Here is a 19,964-nt window from a genome sequence, read left to right as displayed (position 1 = left end):
TCGTGTATAAAATGAACACGTTCCAAATATTCCGAATTGTTTAGTAAATACTTAAATAGAAGAAAAGCGCGTTTCAGAGAAAATAAGTAAATTCCCTAAAATGTTATTTTCGAAATAAATTTACAATTTTTGTAATTTTTACGTATGTTGGCAACCATGACTATTCACAATAGATAGAGAAGAACATAGACTTCGAATTTTTTTTACAAAAATCACTCCAAACCTACCATTGCCTTCACTTTAAATAAGTAAAAGAGAAACAACTAGATACCTTACCTTCATTAAGTCAAACGCACGTATTTTGAAAATTGTGCCCAAACGGTTTTAATATCCTCTACGAACATATTTGTTTAAGAACACGAAGCGCGCTTTCGTTCGTTGAATTGATCTTGTTCAAGTGTCGTCTTTTCTTCCAACATTTTCCTTCATAAGCATTTTGTTTTATTAATTGGCGTTTTATAGAAAGATAGACGACCGCTTAATTGTTTGTACATACTTGTATATATATTTTAAGTGTTCTTTCATTTGCACCTTTTATAAAATTCTCGTTTGTGCAATCTAAACGACCGGAAAAAATATAAGCGCAGCAGTGGATAATTGCTCAGTCATTGTGCTTCGAAAGTTTGGTTATAAAAGTATATAAAACTTGCGGGTAGTTATGGCAAGTAAACCCGACGATAAGACTTCTGACATTCCGGAGCGGCTCTACGATACGACTTCGCGGTGTACCTACAAACGCATGCGCTTTTTTGGAAAGGTATGTTTACTCATTCTGCTTAAAATCGGCCATATTTGTCATGTTGTTTGTCTCTGATTATCTGAAACGCACACGGACATTCAAGTATGCAAATACCCGGGGAGACCAATTGAAAACATCCTGTCGATCGATTGGTACAGGGCTATAACTAGCATTCTGTATATTTATATTCCATATGTAGGGAGGCTTTGCGAAATGCTACGAGATCGTCGATGTGGAGACCAACAATGTGTACGCTGGCAAAATTGTATCCAAGAAGTTAATGTTGAAGCACAATCAAAAGGAGAAAATGTCTCAAGAAATCACAATTCACAAAAGTCTGAGCCATGAAAATATTGTTAAGTTTCACAGTTTTTTTGAGGATAGTTACAATATTTATATCGTCTTGGAGCTATGTAAAAAGCGGGTAAGATTTTTATTAGTATGTATGCTTATATCTAATTATTCAAATATATTAATAGAACTTTTATTTTACCTACACCGTACGTTAGTCGATGATGGAGCTACAGAAACGTCGTAAAACAATTACTGAATATGAATGCCGCTATTATATATATCAGATAATACAAGGTGTTAAATATTTGCATGATCATCGTATCATACATCGTGATCTTAAATTGGGAAACCTCTTTTTGGATGATCTGCTGCATGTAAAAATTGGTGATTTTGGTCTAGCAACGCGTGTTGAATATGAAGGTGAACGCAAAAAGACACTTTGTGGTACACCGAATTACATTGCACCAGAGATCCTTAATAAAAAAGGTCACTCGTTTGAAGTAGATATTTGGTCGATTGGTTGTGTTATGTATACTCTTTTGGTTGGTCAACCACCCTTCGAGACAAAAACTTTGAAAGATACCTATGAGAAGATTAAAAAGTGTCAATACAGGTTCGTATAATTTTTCTTGGCTCAGTTAACCTTCATTTGTATGAATGTGTAACATATTAATGTCATTTTATTTTGAAAGGGTTCCAAGTTATCTACGTAAATCTGCTGCTGATATGATTGTCGCTATGTTACAACCTTTTCCAGAGTTACGCCCAACAATCGGCAAATTGTTATCATTTGAATTTCTCAGCTGTTCACCCGTTCCAATGTTTTTACCAAGCTCCTGTTTGACCATGGCCCCAAGACTTGAAATGAATGAGGCTTTGAACGCCGATGCTTTGGCACAACGTAAACCATTAATAGAACTGAATGGCATCAAAGATGATACACGATTAGAACAGACGTTTCTTAAAAATAATTTACATGATGCTATTACGGCGTCGGCACAAGTTTTTAGACATAATGAGGATTATCGTGCAGATATTGAAAGTCTCCATCAGCAATTAACAGAGCTTATCAACGCAAAGGTAAGATGTAATACGAATAAATTACTATTCTACCAGTTCATGGTACTCCTTATCATTTTAACTGGTTAAAGTTGTAGAAATGTAGAATAGGTAAATTCGAAACATTTCTGAAATTATTTATAAATGGTCACCATAAAAAATATACTTATGTGACTTTAAAACCCCTTATAGTCCAGCCGTGTTGGGTTTTAACCTCGGAAAATGGAGCTTGCATTGAAATTCTCCACAAGTCTAACGTGAAGTACATATTTTTTCGTGCGTACAACCATTTCTGAGCTAAGGCGCTCAATATTTTAGTCACTCAAATTTTGTATTTGGCCCAACATTTGGGTCGGCAACAAGAGAGATTGAAAAATGGGCTTGACACCGCGGGGCAGTTATACTTACATAACATAGCAGCGCACAGCAACATAGCTCTCACAAACAATATCTGTTCAATGAGATTTGCGTGTACTTGATTAGACTGCGGTGCATTGCATGGAAGACTGTTGAATTTTGATTTTCATGTATGCGCTATGCGCGCGACTCGCTCACTCCTCGTGCCGTTAAGATTGTTATTGCAAAATGTGGAAAATCAGCATCACTCAGAGTAGCACATATTGCTTGCTTGTGGTTGTGTATATTTTACATACAAACTTTATTTGTTTGTGTATGCCCTTGTCAGCTATAGTATATGTACGCTACGTAAAGTGTAATCACGGCTATGTTTCACAGCTATGTACTGTTTTGTCATGCAATGCACTGTAAGTATAACTGACCCTTTCATTTTTCACAGCAATTCGGAAGCTGTGTAAAAGTTATTGGAAATCTTAGGCATAGAATAATATTAAAGTCTGCCAAAAATAGGTCAAAACGGTCGATCAAATCGCCAGTAGCCAAGACGCTTGAAGCCATTTTGCTCCCCCACTTCAAAGCAAATTTGCAGCTAGCCTGTCATCAACATGGCTTTAGAAAATTCCATAGCACCACCACCGCGCTGAATACCATTGGCACCCAGATAAATTGTGGTTTAAATCAGAAGCCCCACCATGTTGTTGTTGTTGTAGTTGTAGCGATTAGGTTACTCCCCGAAGGCTTTGGGGAGTGTTATCGATGTGATGGTCCTTTGTCGGATACAGATCCGATACGCTCCGGTAACACAAAACCATTAAGGTGCTGGCCCGACCATCTCGGGAACGATTTATATGGCCACATTAAACCTTCAGGCCATCCCTCCCTCCCCACCCCCAAGATCCATGAGGAGCTTGGGGTCGCCAGAGCCTCGTCTGTTAGTGAAACGGGATTCGCCGCTCGAAGGTGAGGTTGACAATTGGGTTGGAGAAGCTATATATTGCGCTACACAACCCCTTGAATCCCAAGCCCCACCATAGAACAGTACTCGTAGCGCTAGACCTATCAAAAGCTTTTGATACGGTCAACCATGGCACGTTACTGCAATACTTGGAAGGGTCTACCCTTCCCCATGTCTTAAAAGGTGGACCGCAAATTATTTGGTTGGTCGACAGGCATCGGTGCAATTCAGAAACGAAATATCATAGCCAAGAAGAATTAAACAAGGTGTGCCTCAGGGTGGTGTCCTATCCCCACTTTTGTTTAATTTTTACATATCAAAACTACCTTCGCCACCAGAAGGAGTTACTATCGTTTCTTACGCCGATGACTGCACAATAATGGCCACAGGCCCGGGCCCAAAGATCGATGAGCTTTGCAACAAAATAAACGGCTACCTCCCTGATTTCTCCAGTTTTTTCGCCTCGCGAAACCTGGCATTATCACCGACTAAATCATCCGCGACCCTATTTACAACTTGGACGTCCCAAATGTCGCCGTTTTGAACATCTACGTCGATGGCACTACGCTACCGACTGTCCTACATCCCAAAATCTTGGGTGTGACGTTTAATCAGGATCTACATTTTGGTGAGCACGCAGCCGCAATTGTTCCGAAAATCCAGAGCCGTAATAAAATCCTCAAATCCCTTGCTGGCAGTACTTGGGGAAAAGACAAAGAAACGCTCATTACCACATACAAAGCAATTGGCTAGCCGTTTGCGTGCTACGCGTCCCCTATATTTACTTATTTATTTATTTATCAGCCTACAAATTAAACAATTATACAGACCAAATATACCGACACTTAATTCACAGATGTAATACACGATATAAACAACATAAGCAGTCATCAATTTTAAAGTAATATTTGAACGGTACTTAATTAAACGCTTGACCATTTCAATTAAAAACTTAGAAGTAAGCAAAAGTTAAAATGTTGTAAATGTGTTAAAATGTACTCATGAAGGAGCTAGTAAATAATAATTTATGAAATTGACAATAAAGCAAATTAATAGTAGATAAAATATATACAGAATAGAATTTATACAGAGTAAATTTGATTGCATACATATAAAAATAATGATCACAACGCAATTTTGCAAACAAGTTTCAAGTAACTGGTACTTCATATTTGAAACAGAGGGTTGAACAGTATATCACGGTTTAGCCTTCTTTGCAGACGTCTAAATTTTTACAGTGTTTATTAAAATGACGACATAAACAGTGAAGTGGTTCGTGCATTTCATAATTCGACCTACATGTAGCTACAAAAATTGATTGAAAATGTCGAGATGGCCTAATAGGAACGTTAAACTTAATTTAACCAAGCAAAAATTGACTATTTATTCGCCCTCTTATTAATTTAACAATAAATAAGACACCAAGCATCTCCCTGCGGCTCTGCAATGTGGGCAGCTGTATTAGTTTTAACCGGCTGCAATATGGGGGAAGATTTTTAGAAGGATCCCATGGTAAGTGTTTTAAAGCGAAAAGCAAAAATTGTTTCTGGACCGATTCCAGCTTGTCAGAATGAACCTGATAACGCGGATTCCAAATTATTGAAGCATATTCCAAAGTAGGTCTGACCAATAATTTAAAAAGAGTTGACTAATCCATCTGGGCCTATTTACTTGGAGGGCCTGGCCTTGTGGATGGCTGCTTCAACCTCTGTGGGGTTGATGGTAATGGGTGGCACGTCGTGTTTATGTTTTGAGCTGTTGTTGTTGTAGTAGTGCATCGCCCCATCCAATGGGTCTGACCGATCACAAATTTTTCATATTTCTTTATTTCAGTCTATGGCATTTAAAGCCCTTACAGACTAGATAACAATATTGAATTAAAATTAGATAATTATTTAATAGTATAGTACATAAGTTGAGTATAGACACAATAAAACTTACATGCTATAACGAGATTGACCAGTACATTTATCTGTTTGAAAAGATATCAGTAAGTATAGTTTTAAAAGTAAACTTAGAAAGATCAAAATCAATAGCTGAAGAATCAGAGATGCGATTAAAGTCGGTCATAGCTCTAAGCAAAGGTGCGTTTGAGGCATAGAGGGTTCGGACACAATCCGTATAGAAAATCGGTATATTGCGAAGAGGCCTTATAGGGATATGGAATTGGAGACTCCTGAGGAGACAAGGTGCATCAACTACACCATTAATGATGTCATAAACAAACGTGAGCGATAGGACAGTTCTTCTGCATTCCAGGGACTCTAATTTGATAAGTGAGCACTTGGATTCATAAGATGGAATCGGTTCAGAAAAGTTCATCGAGCGCAGCGCGAACCGAACAAACGCTTTCTGCACACGTTCAAGCCTAACAATATGTCATTCATGATACGGCCTCCAAATAAAACAGGCATATTCCAGCTTCGAACGAACTAGTGCAGTGAACAATAACTTGAGGGTGTAGGGATCCGTGAAGTCTGTGCAGGAACGCCTAATAAAAGCCAGAAGTGAATACGCCTTAGCAATAGTAGAATTTATATGAGTCGTGAAAAAAAATTTCGAATCAAAGACAACCCCAAGTCCTTTATCTCGTTAAGAGTTGAGAGGTGGGTACCATCGAGAGAGTAGGAAGTGGGAATGAGGCCACGTGATTTAGAAAAGTTTACAAGAAAGCATTTGCTAACATTTAGTGGCAAGTTATTGGCACGACACCAAACAGCAACGTTATCTAAATCAGATTGTATTTTACTCACGTCGTCTGAGTTTGCGATGGTATTAAAAATCTTTAGGTCATCAGCGTATAATAGAAAATTAGAGTGCTGGAAGCAGGTGGAAATATCGTTTATAAAAATTACAAAAAGTAATGGGCCAAGTATGCTACCTTGAGGCACCCCGGAGGTGGCTGTGAATGTGTTTGAAGAGTTATTGTCAATAACCACAACACAGCTACGCTGGTGGAAGTATGATTTAATCCATGATAAAAACATCGCGTGGAAGCCCACGCGAGTCAATTTAGAAATTAGGATAGAATGACTAACTTTATCAAATGCTTTTGAGAAGTCGGTGTACACAGTATCAACTTGACAACGGTCATTAAAAGAAGATATGCAAAAATCAGAGAAGATAGATAGGTTTGTTACAGTGGATCTACCGGCCATAAAACCATGCTGATTTTCAGTGATTAGAGGTTTAACAGCAAAGTACATTTTTTGTTTCACAATGTACTCGAATAATTTTGAAACAGATGATAATTTTGCAATGGGCCTATAATTCGCGACATTGTTCATCATCATTGTTTTCATCAATATCCTCTAAGGGAAGTCCGAAGAAACTTGCTGTTTCAACAGGGGTCGACCATAATGATGGTTGGTGTCATGTGGGGACGCATTACAAGCAGGGCATACATTTTGTATGTCGGGGTTGATTCTGGATAGATAAGATATTAAGCTGTTACAGTACCCAGAGCGAAGTTCGGCTAGAGTGACTCGAGTTTTCCTAGGGAGTGTGCGTTCCACTTCTGCAAGTTTTGGGCGTTGTTCTTTGAGTACAGGATTCACCGGGCAATTCCTGGCATAGAGGTCCGACGACTGTTTGTGGAGTTCACTGAGGAACTGCTTGTGCTTTTTGGCTTCATACGGCTGTGTTCTCAGGTGCCGTATTTCCTTATAATGCTTACAGAGATGACTCCTTAAGCCCCGGCGGTGTCTGTTGGGATGCCCAGGTTTCTGGGTATTCAACAGAAACTGTTTGTTTAGCATTTCATTTCTCTCAAAATATAGCTTTGATATGTAGAAGTTGAACAAAAGTGAGGATAGGACACCACCCTGTGGAACCCCTTGTTAAATTTTTCTTGGTTTTGATGTTGCGTTCCTATATTGCACCAATGCCTGCCACCCACCCAGATAATTTGCGGTCGCTTTTTAAGACTTGGTAGAAGGGTAAACCCTTCCAGGCCTTGCAGTAACGTGCCATGGTTGACCGTATCAAACCGCTTCCCAAGGCAGCCGGTTCTATGTACCGGAGCGATTCGGGATTTTTCCCGACCAAGGACTGTCATTTCAGTAAAAAAAAAAATAAATGTAAGGCGCGATAACCTCCGAAGAGATCTAAGGCCGAGCTTCTAATTTCAGTAACCCTATTTAATTTTATGAGCTCGTCTGTTTGTTCGACGTCTGGCTTCGTCTAAGCCAGAAAATCAAATCTGTGACTCCTTTGCGTCCAATCGGCATTGAGGGGTCCTTTCATATATACGAGAGCCTGACTAGGGAGAATAGACTTTTACTGCAAGAGGCCATTAAGCTGCGACGTAAAGGAAGCCTAGTGTCGGTATTTACTATGAGAGGTATGGTACATGTAACAGCGGACAGGTCAACAAACATACAAACAGCCCACCACTAAAAATAAGGAGTGTTGATGATTTGCAGCAGTTTCGCTAGAGTTGTATTTAATATAGTAATGGTATGTTGTCGTTTCTGTTTTGTATATATATATATTGTAAGTGTAGTTAAACTCAGTCACTGTGTGGTATCTTTACTTCGGTTTATTTGTAATTATCTTGGGGTTGCTTTTAACTTACGCTATATAAATGATTCTAAACAGTGGAATGAATAGCATTGGTGAAAATAGTCTTGCACTTTTAAATATCATGTGCAGTATACAAAAAGGATTTAATGTTGTACATTTTAATGCACGAAGTCTTAATTATGAGAAAATGGATCTGGTTAGGAGAACCTTTGAGCGGTCGTCTGTGAATGTTATTTGCGTATCTGAGACCTGGTTTAGACATGACTTAAGAGACGCACACTTTGAAATAGAGGGCTATAAATTATATCGAAATGATAGACTTAATAGAAAGGGTGGAGGAGTGGCGGTGTACTGCAAATCTCATCTGAAGACTCGCATAGTTTCCCATTCTGTTGAGAGTACAACTGAGTTTGTACTTATTGAAGTGTCTAGTTCTGCGTCAAAAATCCTTGTGTCATGCGTGTATAATCCTAATAGGTGTTCTAGTGTAAGTGATTTTTGTTGCATGCTATCTGCTTTCACAGTTGACTTTGATAATATCGTTGTGTGTGGTGACTTTAATGTTAATATGTTATGTCGTGACATGTATAGTTTCCGTCTGTTGGACGATGTGTCTGTTGTTGGTCTTTCTTTAGTTAACTCATCAGTACCAACAAGGTTCGCGAATAACTGTGGTCCTAGTCTGCTTGATTATTTCTTTGTCACCGATCCGTCCTCCGTTTGAAAATTTGACCAAATATCATTTATCTCTGACCATGATTTAATTTTTTGTTCGTTTGATTTTGACTTTGGCCAGCATAATTCATTTCCTGTTACTTTAAGCTTCCCTGACTATAGCTCGCTTAACCTTAACAGCTTGACTGCTGACATATCTCGTGTTTACTGGGCCGATTGCTGGAGTTTATCTAATGTGAACGATAAACTCAAATTTTTAAATGAAACGGTACTTACTCTTTACTATGCCCATGTACCAATGCGTTGTTTTCAAAGAAAATCGTCCTCGTGCCCATGGTTCAACACAATTGTTCGTACTATGATTAAAAAACGCAACAAGGCCTATGCAGTGTGGAAAAAGAATCGGATAGATTTGAACTGGCATACCTATAAGAATGTTCGAAATGAAACTACTGCCGTTATCAAACGTGAAAAACGCAAGTATTTTGGTAAAATGTTAAATTCCGAGCTGCCAAATAATGTCCTCTGGCGTTATTTTAAGAAACCTTCTTGTGCATGCTAAAGATAATGCAAATTGTTCCCTTAACCCTGATGAGCTCAATGATGTATTTGTAAATCGTACTTCCTCACCCAGGGCCAACATTTGCCAGCACATACCCTATCCACCTGCATCGGTTCAGCAATTTGAATTTTGTGCCGTCTCGGAGATTGATGTTGCAAGATGTGTTTGTAAGATCCGCTCAATCGCGATTGGTGCTGATGGAATCCCTTTAAAATTTCTAAAATAATTCTTCCTCATATTTTGCCAACCCTAACACATATCATCAACCATTTTATTACAACTTCGTGCTTCCCTGATGCATGGAAGCTTGCAATCATTCTTCCGGTAGCTAAAAATAGAAGTGCTAGTAGTCCGTCTGATTTTCGTCCCATAAGCATCCTTCCCGCTCTATCGAAGACCCTTGAGTCCCTGTTATCTGAACAAATCCACTCGCATATAACTGTATACAAATTGCTTTCACCGATGCAGTCGGGGTTTAGATCTAAGCACAGCTGCGCCACAGCTGTTATAAAAATTCTGGATGACATACGTCTATCCTATGACAAAAATTAATTAACATTGTTGTGTATGCTCGATTTTTCAAAGGCATTTGAATCAGTTAACCATAGTTTGCTATGTATGAAGCTGAAAGCCTACTTCGGATTTAGTGACTCTGCGGTAAAATTAATGATGAGCTACTTGGGGGGTAGAGCGCAGCGTGTTAAGGTTGGATCGGAAATATCTCACATTAGGCCATTGCTCGCTGGTGTACCCCAAGGTTCTATATTGGGACCGCTATTATTTTGTCTATTTATAAATGACATCTTCAGCTCCTGCCAGCATGCGCAGATACATGCCTACGCAGATGATATCCAGATCTATATGTCAGCGATGCAGGGGCAAGCCTCTGAACTTTGTGCCAAGTTTAACAGTGACCTGTCATCCTTATCCCATTAGGCATCTACGAATCTCCTTGCTCTTAACAGTGCTAAATCGTATGTACTTCCCATTTCAAAAAAGCATATTAACTTTCAGGATCTACCAAATTTTTACATTAATGTTAACTGTCTGAAATATGTTTCTAAAGCGACGAATCTGGGCTTCGTCATAAATTCTAATCTGTCCTGTGTTGATGTCATCAGTAAAGTTTACTATACCCTACGAAACTTAAGAGTATCGGCGGCCTTTACCCCGCTAGAAATAAGAAGAAAGCTGGCTATACAATTAATATTGCCAAGTATTTGTTATGCGGAATGTGTATACAGCAAACTAGATTCCAAGTCTGCACACAAAATTGATGTAGCCTTCAATCATGTAACGCGATATGTTTTTTGCTTAGCAAGATTTGACCATGTATCTGAATGGAGGACTCGTTTGTTGGGTTGTGAGGTCTCTGATTACCTTAGAGCGAGGAACTGCATTTTCCTTTATCGTATTATGGCAGATAAAGTGCCCAGTTACTTATACAACAAGTTGACTCTTTCGCAGTCTATGCGAGCAGACTGCGAAAGAGTCAACTTGTTGTATAAGTAACTGGGCACTTTATCTGCCATAATACGATAAAGGAAAATGCAGTTCCTCGCTCTAAGGTAATGTGACATAATTTTACCAAACTACAACTATTTGAACTCTGCAAGGCTATTCTTTGTCAATGCTATCCGCATATGGAACTCCATCCCGAACTCAATTCGCAATAGCTTAAGTAAAAGCAACTTTAAGAATGTTATATATTCGTTCTTTCGTCAATGAAACTGAGTTACCTACATATCTTCTAGTCAATTATTATTATTATTATCTTAAGTATTCTGGTACCCAACTAGCAATTCTGTTTCCGAAAATGGCTTACTGTATATTTAGATATAACCGATTTTAATACTAAGTTCGTTTTTATTTTCCTAATTGTTTTTCGTAAGCGTTCGTAAGCGTTGGGAGCGAATATTTGCTAACGTTAAACTTTTCTTTTTTTTTACCTTATTAATTGTAGTGAGCATATTCTGATATGAATCTGTTTTGGTTTCCATCATATATTATTTTATATACCTTAAATATGTTAGGTTAATGTGTTAAATTTAAAACTTGAATGTTTTATTATTATCCTGTCATTTAATGTCTGTTGTACTATAAAAGATCATACATGATCTTATTGTACTAATATATATTTCTTTTAATAAATGAAATGAAATGAAATGAAATTACAGCCCTTGGTCGGGAAACAAAAACAGATTTCAGTGAAAGGAAAGACGTCCGTGTAAAAACATGAACCTGCACTTCAGTAGATCTAGTGACGGAAGGCTTTTGCCACACCATACAATTATTCTATTCAGATCCGGCTGAAGAAGTGCTCATCAGTATCCTCTAAAACGGTACGGTTGTGTTTATTTCTGCTCCTTGAATTTTACATTTTAAAATGGTAAAACTATATTCAAATACTTCTTAAGAATAAATAATGTGTGAGACAGAGACTCAAAAAGTGGAAGCAGAAGTTGGTTTCAAGAATATTATAAAGTTTGATTTTTTAAATTTAATATATTTGCGAGAAAGTGACTCTAAATAAAGAAAGCAAAACGCATACACTTACAAAGTTTGATACATATATATACATATATTCATTCTATATAAAAAATGGAGAGTAAATGCGACAAGTGCAAAAGTACAATACGTGGAGAAGTGTCAAAAATTCGTTGCGAAGGGGTATGTGGGAGATATTATCATTTAGCACCAAAATGCTCTGGCATAGACCAATATAGTGTTAATAAATTAGACGAATGTGAAATGCTTAGATTTATGTGTAATGATTGTGTGCAGTATGTGCATAACGTAGATGACATTCTAAAAGATATGCAGATGGTAGTGAGCAAAAATGGCAAACAACTATCTGAGTACAGGAATGAATTTGATAATGCTCTCAAGAAACATGAAAGAGAAATAAAGCAAGTTTTAAAAGCAGTGGAAGTTGCATTTAGCGACAGAATTAAGGCAATGCAAAAAGCGCAAGAATCATGCGAAAAGAGTGTTGTAGAAGTGAACAAAATACGGGAAATTGCTGAAGGCTTCAAGCGAAGCAGCGAGCAGGTCTGTGATGAGTTGAAAACAAACAAGGATGACAATAAGAAAATGATTGAAGAAATAAGTAAAGAGAATAAAAAAATGTGCAATGAAATAAAGAAAAATGTTAATAGTGTTGAAGCCAAAGTGTCATACGCAGCGATAACAAAAAATGATGGACAAAAAAAAGAAGTGTTACCAGACATTAGAAAGAATCATCCCCTAATTGTCAAGCCGAATAAAAAGCAAAATATAGAAATAACCAAAACTGACCTAAACTCGAAAGTTGATCCTAAAGGGCTGCAAATAACTAATATAGTAGCAAGGCAAAGCGGAGTTGTTATTGTTGAAAGCGAAAATGACCATGAGCGTGACAAAATAAAAAATGCCATTGAGAACAATCTGGGAAATAACTATGAGGTTAAGATTCCCAAAAAAGTGAAACCAGCAGTCATGGTGACTGGTATAAATTTTAAATATAGCGACGAGGAACTGGTGCAAAGAATTAAACGACAAAACATTTGTTTAAGTGAAACGGACATCAAAATTGTTAAGCAATATGAAGTGAAAAAGAACGCGAAAAACTATTATAATGCTGTGATAGAAATGAATGTTGAAGCGTTCGCAAATGTACTAGCTGGAAAGAGGCTTAATGTAGGTTGGGAACGTTGCCGAGTATATGATGCAGTGCAGGTATTGTGTTGTTTTAAATGCAAAGGCTTCAATCACAAAGCGGCTGACTGCAAGGAAAAGGAAGTATGCACAAAATGCTTGGGTGAGCATAAGCATACACAATGCATAAAGGATGCAGTAAACAAGTGCATTAACTGCATACGAGCAAACAAGCAGCTGAATCTAGGACTTGACGAAAACCATGATACTCTGGATAGAACTTGTCCCGTATACCAACAAAAGCTAGATGCAAGGAAAAGGAAAGTTGTTTATTAGCAACCAAAGAAAATCCTTACAGCAGCGCAAAAGTCAAAATATTATTCAAATCGAGATAGCAATATATACAACTTGGAATGCATTTATCTTAATATTAGTAGTATCATAGCAAATAAAATCGAGCTGCAACGTCTTATTGAAATAAGAAGACCAAGTATTGTGTTATGTACGGAAACGTGTACAACAGAACATATCTTGGATTCTGAACTTAGTATTCCGACATACAAATGCATTCGTTGCGACTCTCAAAGTAGGCACACTGGCGGTGTTGTCATGTATGTGAATGAAAATATACAATTTAGCATAGTTTGTAATAAAGCTATCAACATGAATGTGTGGTGCATTATTGTAAAAATAAACAAATGCGCGTTAAAATGGAAAATCGGTGTACTATATCACTCACCAAGTAGCAGTGACTCCACCTTTATTACTTATCTAAATGAAATCATCACTGAACATCTCAAGGAGGCGGATAATAATTTAATAATTGGTGATTTTAATATCAATGTAAATGTATCGTCAACATACTCAAACCAGCTAACAAGTTTATTTGCACAAATGGCAATGATACAAAGGATAAACTTCGACACAAGGATAACAGAGTACTCGTCTACAAGAATTGATTTGCTATTCAGTAACAATGATAAAGTTAAAGCAGTAAATATAGGTGAACATCGCATTTCTGACCATGAGACAATCCACTTCGAAGTGCCAACAACAAAGCTTTGTAAAATGAGAAGGTATGCTACTGTTACATGTTGGGAGTACTATAGTGCTGAAAATCTTTTAACTTTGCTACGAACATGCGATTTCAGCTTTATGTCAATTTCCGGAGTAGAAACTAAAACTAAAGCCCTAAACGAAGTTTTAACTGTGGCTATGCAAGCACTGACTTATATAAAGAGGACCCAAATACAGATAAGAAATAAGTGGTACGACCGAGAATTAACAAACCTGCATAAAAGAAAAATAGAATCTTATAAAACTGCTCGAAATACTGGATTTTGGGACGAATATAACGTCATTAAGAAAATTATATAAAAGAACCATAATTTATAAAAAAAAGAAATACATGGAAGATAGAGTAAATCATAACAATGGCGATATGAAACGTATGTGGAAGTGTCTAAAAGACCTCGTCGAGCTTAATGATGTTAAAAAATATATCACTAAAATTGTAATTAACGGTGAATGCCTGGAAAATGAATATGATATAGCTAATGCCCTAAATAACTTTTTTATACAAAGTATTGTTGAAATTAATGATAGCATCGAAGAAATTGTAAATGGGGATGAAATAAGCGCAAATCATAGTAATCCATTTGAAACATTTAAATTTACTGACATTGTAGTGGACGATATTATTATTATCACAAAATCACATAAAAACAAATATGGCGGCGACAAGCTTTTATCGGAGGGTGTCGTTAAAGATGTCATGACATATACTGCTAATTTCTACAAAGACATAATTAACGAATCCTTAAACAGCGGTATTGTACCTAGTTACTGGAAAATTTCAACAATAATACCTGTTGAAAAAGTAAAAAATACAATGAAACCCGTGGAACTACGTCCAATTAACACGTTACCTACAGATGAAAAAATTATGGAGACAGTGGTGAAGGAACAACTTGTGGCATACTTAGAGAAGCACAATGTGATTATCCCAGAACAATCGGGATTCAGGAAGAGCCATTCTTGTGAAACAGCGTTGAATATGGTAATTGCAGATTGGAAAGAAGACATGGCGGACAAAAAATTTACGGTGTCTGTCTTCTTGGACTTAAAACGGGCTTTTGAAACTGTCGATAGATCTGAGCTATTGGACGTTATGTTTAAAATTGGTATAAGAGGAAAGGCTTTGGAAAGGTTCCGGAGTTATTTGGGTGACAGAAAACAGAGAACGATAATTGGAAAGGAGGTTTCATCAGTGGTGGATGTTAACATTGGTTTACCACAAGGCTCGGTCTTGGCGCCAATATTGTTTACATTGTATATCAATGATATCAAAAGATGCTTAAAATATTGTAAAATACGTCTATTTGCGGATGATGCATTGCTTATCATAAGTGAAAAATATGCAGAATGTGCCATGCTGAAAGTACAAGAAGACCTGGACTCGCTATACAAATGGTTATGCCTTAGAAAACTGAAATTAAATGTCGAAAAAACTAAGTTCATGATATTTTGTAAAAACACTAATATCATAAGTAACAATAGTTTAAATAATATTACGCTGAAGGTAAAAAACATGGAAATCCAAAGAGTAGACAAAATTAAGTATTTAGGAGTTTTGATTGATGATAATCTAAATTTTGGAGAGCATGTAACTTATCTGGAAAGGAAAATTGCACAGAAAATAGGCTTCATGTATAGAACATGTAAACATATCAGTCAAAGTCATAAAATATTGGTATATCGTTCAATTATTGAACCACACTTTATTTATTGTCCTACTATTCTGCTATTAAGTAATGATATATATATTAAGAAACTTCAAATACAGCAAAACAAGGCAATGCGATTTATTTTAAAATGTCCTCCAAGAACGCCAAAAATTGTAATGCTCAATAGATTAAACTGGCTTAGTATTAAACAGTCAGTTAGTTATTTCACATTGAAATTTATACACCAACTTAGGTTAGGAATGTTACCGAATTACCTGAGTAGTAAAATACATTATAATCATGAAATCCACAACTATGGAACAAGAAATTGCAATAATATAAGACTGCCTAGAATAAGAACTGAGTTCGCCAAAAGGTCTCTTGAATATTTAGGGTATAAAATGTATAATGAGTTACCTTCTGATTGGAAAGACTGAAAATATTAGTAAGTTCAAAGAAAAATTGTTTTTATATTGTACGTCACTAAATGTGACATGAGTATTTATGTTTAATCTCTTATTTTAACCTAAACTAGGTCTTAAAGACCGTAATAATAAATAAATAAATAAATAATAAATAAATAAATACTCTCTGGTGGCTTTAAGAGCGTCAAAACACTTGGTTGGTCATAAATGAAACGTAGGAATTACACTGAACCCAGTTCTAGTTTTTAATTATTTGAGTTTCCATAGAGAAATCTTAGCTTTGACCCCTGGACGACATCTCTTATCGTCTACAATAGCGACGCAATTGTGTATCCCACCGGGTTAGGGGGATTAGAATATACCCGCGGTAGGTATGCCTGTCGTAAGAGACGACTAAAATACCAAATGTGTAGCGCAACCTTCTCAAGGGGTTGGCAGCGCAATATATAGCATCTCAAATCCAACTGTCAACCTCACCTACCCGTGGTGAATCCGGTTTCATTAACAGCCAAGGCTCTGGCGACCCCAAGTTCCTCATGGAACTAGGCGTAGGGAGGGCGGGATGGCCTAGAAGGCTTTATATGGTCATATAAATCGTTCCCGAGATGGCCGGGCTAGTGCCTTATTGGTGTTAACGGAACGTACCGGATCTGTATCCGGCAAAGGACCATCAACATCGATAACAGTCCCCAAAGCCTTCGGGGAGTGTCTTTATCGTGAATACAACAACAACAACCCAAATGTGTATGTGATGCTTTTGTCATTGGTATTACTTTTTAAAGGGGTGAGACTGAAAAAAGCGTAATTTGATTTATAAGTAACAACTTAAGGTTTATACAACAATGTTGGGATAAATCATGGAGTTTCTTACTAATCTAAACCTTCATTTATTTTCTGTTTTAGCCGAAGCTGCTACAACGCAATTTAGGCGATGAAAATACTGATCCAGCAGCGCAGCCTCTTTTTTGGGTATCAAAATGGGTTGATTATAGCGACAAATATGGATTTGGTTATCAATTGTGCGACGAGGGTATGGGTGTTATGTTCAATGATACAACCAAGCTTATACTCTTGCCAAACCAAATGTAAGGCTATACAACATTTAACGCATTACAATAATTTCAATTTCCTCTTTGTATTGATAATATTCTTTTCAAAGCAATGTTCATTTCATCGACAAGGATGGCAAGGAAACATACATGACCACAACAGATTATTGCAAAACGCTAGATAAGAAAATGAAACTGTTAACTTATTTTAAGCGTTATATGACCGAACATCTTGTTAAAGCTGGTGCGAATAATGTGAATTTCGAAAGTGATCAGATATCGCGTATGCCTCATTTACATTCATGGTTTCGTACCACATGTGCTGTGGTTATGCATTTAACTAACGGCTCATTGCAGGTTTGTAAATTTTTATTTTGTTTTTGTTGTAACACGCCCAAGATCAGAAGGAATTCTGCTCATTATGCTGTTTAGACCCTGCAAACGTGGAAAAAACCTTCGTCCACAACTTAAAATTAGAACTTCCTCGGGCAGGTAAATTAAGCAGTTGAACATGTCCTCATTATCATTAATTGGCGCTTAACCGCCTATGCGATTTTGGCCGTTTCGTAACAAGTCACGCCAGCTTTCCTTGTTTCGCCATAACTGACGCCAATTGGGAGAACCAAGAGTGATCAAGTCTTCCTCCATCTGCCTCTCCCAACTCAGCGAAGTCTTTGGGTTTTTATTCGCAGCACAATCGTCATATCTGCGTAAAGCTCATACAGCTCATCGTTGTACCTCCTTCGATACGCTCCGTCGGCATCGCCGACCGGACCGTAACTCTTCCGGAGAACTTTTCTTTCAAACACTCCAAGAGCCATACATCAGGACAGGTATGATGAGCGACGTGTATTGTCAACCTCACCTATCCATTGCGTATCCTGTTTCACTAACAGACGAGGCACTGGCGACCCCATGCTCCTCATGGTGGGGAGGGAGGGATGGCCTGAAGGTTTAATGTGGCCATATAAATCGTTCCCGAGATGGTCGAGCTGGCACTTTAATGGTGCTGTTTTACCGGATCTGTATCCGTCAAAGGACCATCACATCGATAACACTCCCCAAAGCCTTCGGGGATTAACCTTATTGCTACAACAAGAACAACTACATTCAATACAGCGCATACCTTGGTATTTGAAATTTATTGCGACTTAAACGGTTATTGCATGATTCCACATATATTTAATACATTGCCCTTTTCCTTTCAGCTAAATTTCTCTGATCACATGAAAATAATTTTGTGTCCACGTATGAGCGCTATTACTTACATGGATCATGAAAAGAATTTCCGTACTTATCGTTTCTCAACTATAAAACAACATGGCTGCTCCAAGGACCTCTATCAAAAAATTCGCTATGCTCATGAAAAGCTCAGCAAAATGTTGGAGAAAATGCTATTTTAGTTAGTAGTAATAAAAAGCAGTTAAACGAATTCATCGAACATCTAAATCGTGCATGGGCATGCAATACCTGGTATACGCAAAATGCAACACCAACTATATAAATATCTCTAAAAGTACCAAAATAGAAAATGGACCTTTTATGCACTTTGTAGGACGTTTTTGAAATATATTCGTTGCACACAACGGTTATTACACGCCAAATGACGATATCGAAATGCATATGGCTTCCATCATATTTTCATTCTTATTGTAGTATGTGTTTCTAAAAGTTATGCTAGCAATCTTAGCAAAGAGATAGCCGTTCGATTGCTGGTCGCGCACAATTTTAAATATTTGCTATAAAATGCTTTTTTTGTACAACTAGTTTTATTTTGTAAAATCGTATTTTCCCGCTTTGTTCGTTTTTTGTTCATTATATTTTGCATTTATTTCATTACATCAACCGCCCATTCCATAATATACTTCACGTTCACATTCACGGCGTTCATTGCATTTATTTAAAAACGGAGAACGTGAAAATTCTTTGGTGTAACTATCATCGTCATCCTAACGGACAAACATTCAACATTTTTGCAGAACTGATCTGGAGCGTCTTTTGACACTGCCATATAAATAATTAGCATATAAATACGTGCATAAATAACGAAAACTATGTTTAATTTTATGTTTTAATAAATTGTATTTTTTGTGTTTTAATGCTATTACATAAAAATAGAAAAAAGAAAAACAAAAAATGTTGTGGACTGTTTTTTATAAAGCGGTTAAGCGCAAATTAAGTAAGATAATACAAATTAAAATTTAGGGTCGTATATACACATATGGTCATTAAAATAGGTACCCTGTACTTTTAAATCGTAAGTTTAAGGGCATTTTGAAACCGATGTTATCGCCATAGGCCGTTGTGCAGAGATAAATCTAAAGCGGGAATAACAAACGATATAATTCTTATACTCAGCAACAGTCAGTCAGGCAATATCTTCAGTTGTCCCAATAAACCAATAGGTCGCAGTGCTGACCTCACTACAATCTATCTATCTACCTTGGAGGCGGACGTACATAAACGCTTTGAGTGCTTCAAAGCAAAAAGTTCGGCAAGCCTTTGTAATTTAATGACGATATCACAGTATCAAAGCTATGAAAGCGACCATTACGTTTAAAGGGCCAATTAAACTTCCTTAACCCTAACGCCATAGTCGTAACCATACACATAACCATATCCAATGTGATCGATTAATGGTGTCTTAACCTAAAAATCGTGAAAATTTCATAAAATTGAGAAAACGCAAAAAATTGCAGACAACAAAAAATAAGTCTTAGTCATAACGCATCCAAAACAATGAATAACATCTACAAAAAGTTATTAAATTCACAGCACAAATATTTTTAGGTTATGGATATGGCGAGAAACCAAAAACCAATTGCTTGGCTATGGTATGCTTATGGCGTTAGCGTTATGGTGTGGCACCATTAATCAATTACATTGATTTCCATAAGGTAGGTTCGATCAGCTGTTTTATCTGGTTGTGGTTATATGGTAATAAGTCACCATTAGTTGGCCCT

General features: G+C 37.1%; 1 protein-coding gene across 1 annotated transcript; it reads left to right on the top strand.

The window, feature by feature from the left end:
• Positions 1 to 286: 286 nt before the first annotated feature.
• On the top strand, positions 287 to 19,137 carry polo (Serine/threonine-protein kinase polo). The gene is made up of 7 exons (XM_067791246.1): positions 287 to 757; positions 939 to 1,163; positions 1,249 to 1,646; positions 1,726 to 2,113; positions 16,856 to 17,037; positions 17,112 to 17,358; positions 18,210 to 19,137. Exons 1-7 carry the CDS (start codon positions 659 to 661, stop codon positions 18,402 to 18,404), a joined length of 1,734 nt encoding a protein of 577 aa, XP_067647347.1. The 5' UTR covers positions 287 to 658; the 3' UTR covers positions 18,405 to 19,137.
• The last annotated feature ends 827 nt before the right edge of the window (positions 19,138 to 19,964 follow it).

The sequence above is a fragment of the Eurosta solidaginis genome, chromosome 5 (genome assembly GCF_040869045.1).
Source record: "Eurosta solidaginis isolate ZX-2024a chromosome 5, ASM4086904v1, whole genome shotgun sequence".
Classification (NCBI taxonomy): Eukaryota; Metazoa; Arthropoda; class Insecta; order Diptera; family Tephritidae; genus Eurosta; species Eurosta solidaginis.
This window is presented reverse-complemented; position numbering and strand designations above follow the sequence as displayed.

Coding starts and splice junctions, on each gene's coding strand:
- polo (XM_067791246.1), top strand. CDS start 659: ATGGCAAGTAAACCCGACGATAAGACTTCTGACATTCCGGAGCGGCTC. Junction 1,164..1,248: donor TGGAGCTATGTAAAAAGCGG/GTAAGATTTTTA, acceptor ACCGTACGTTAG/TCGATGATGGAGCTACAGAA. Junction 1,647..1,725: donor ATTAAAAAGTGTCAATACAG/GTTCGTATAATT, acceptor TTATTTTGAAAG/GGTTCCAAGTTATCTACGTA.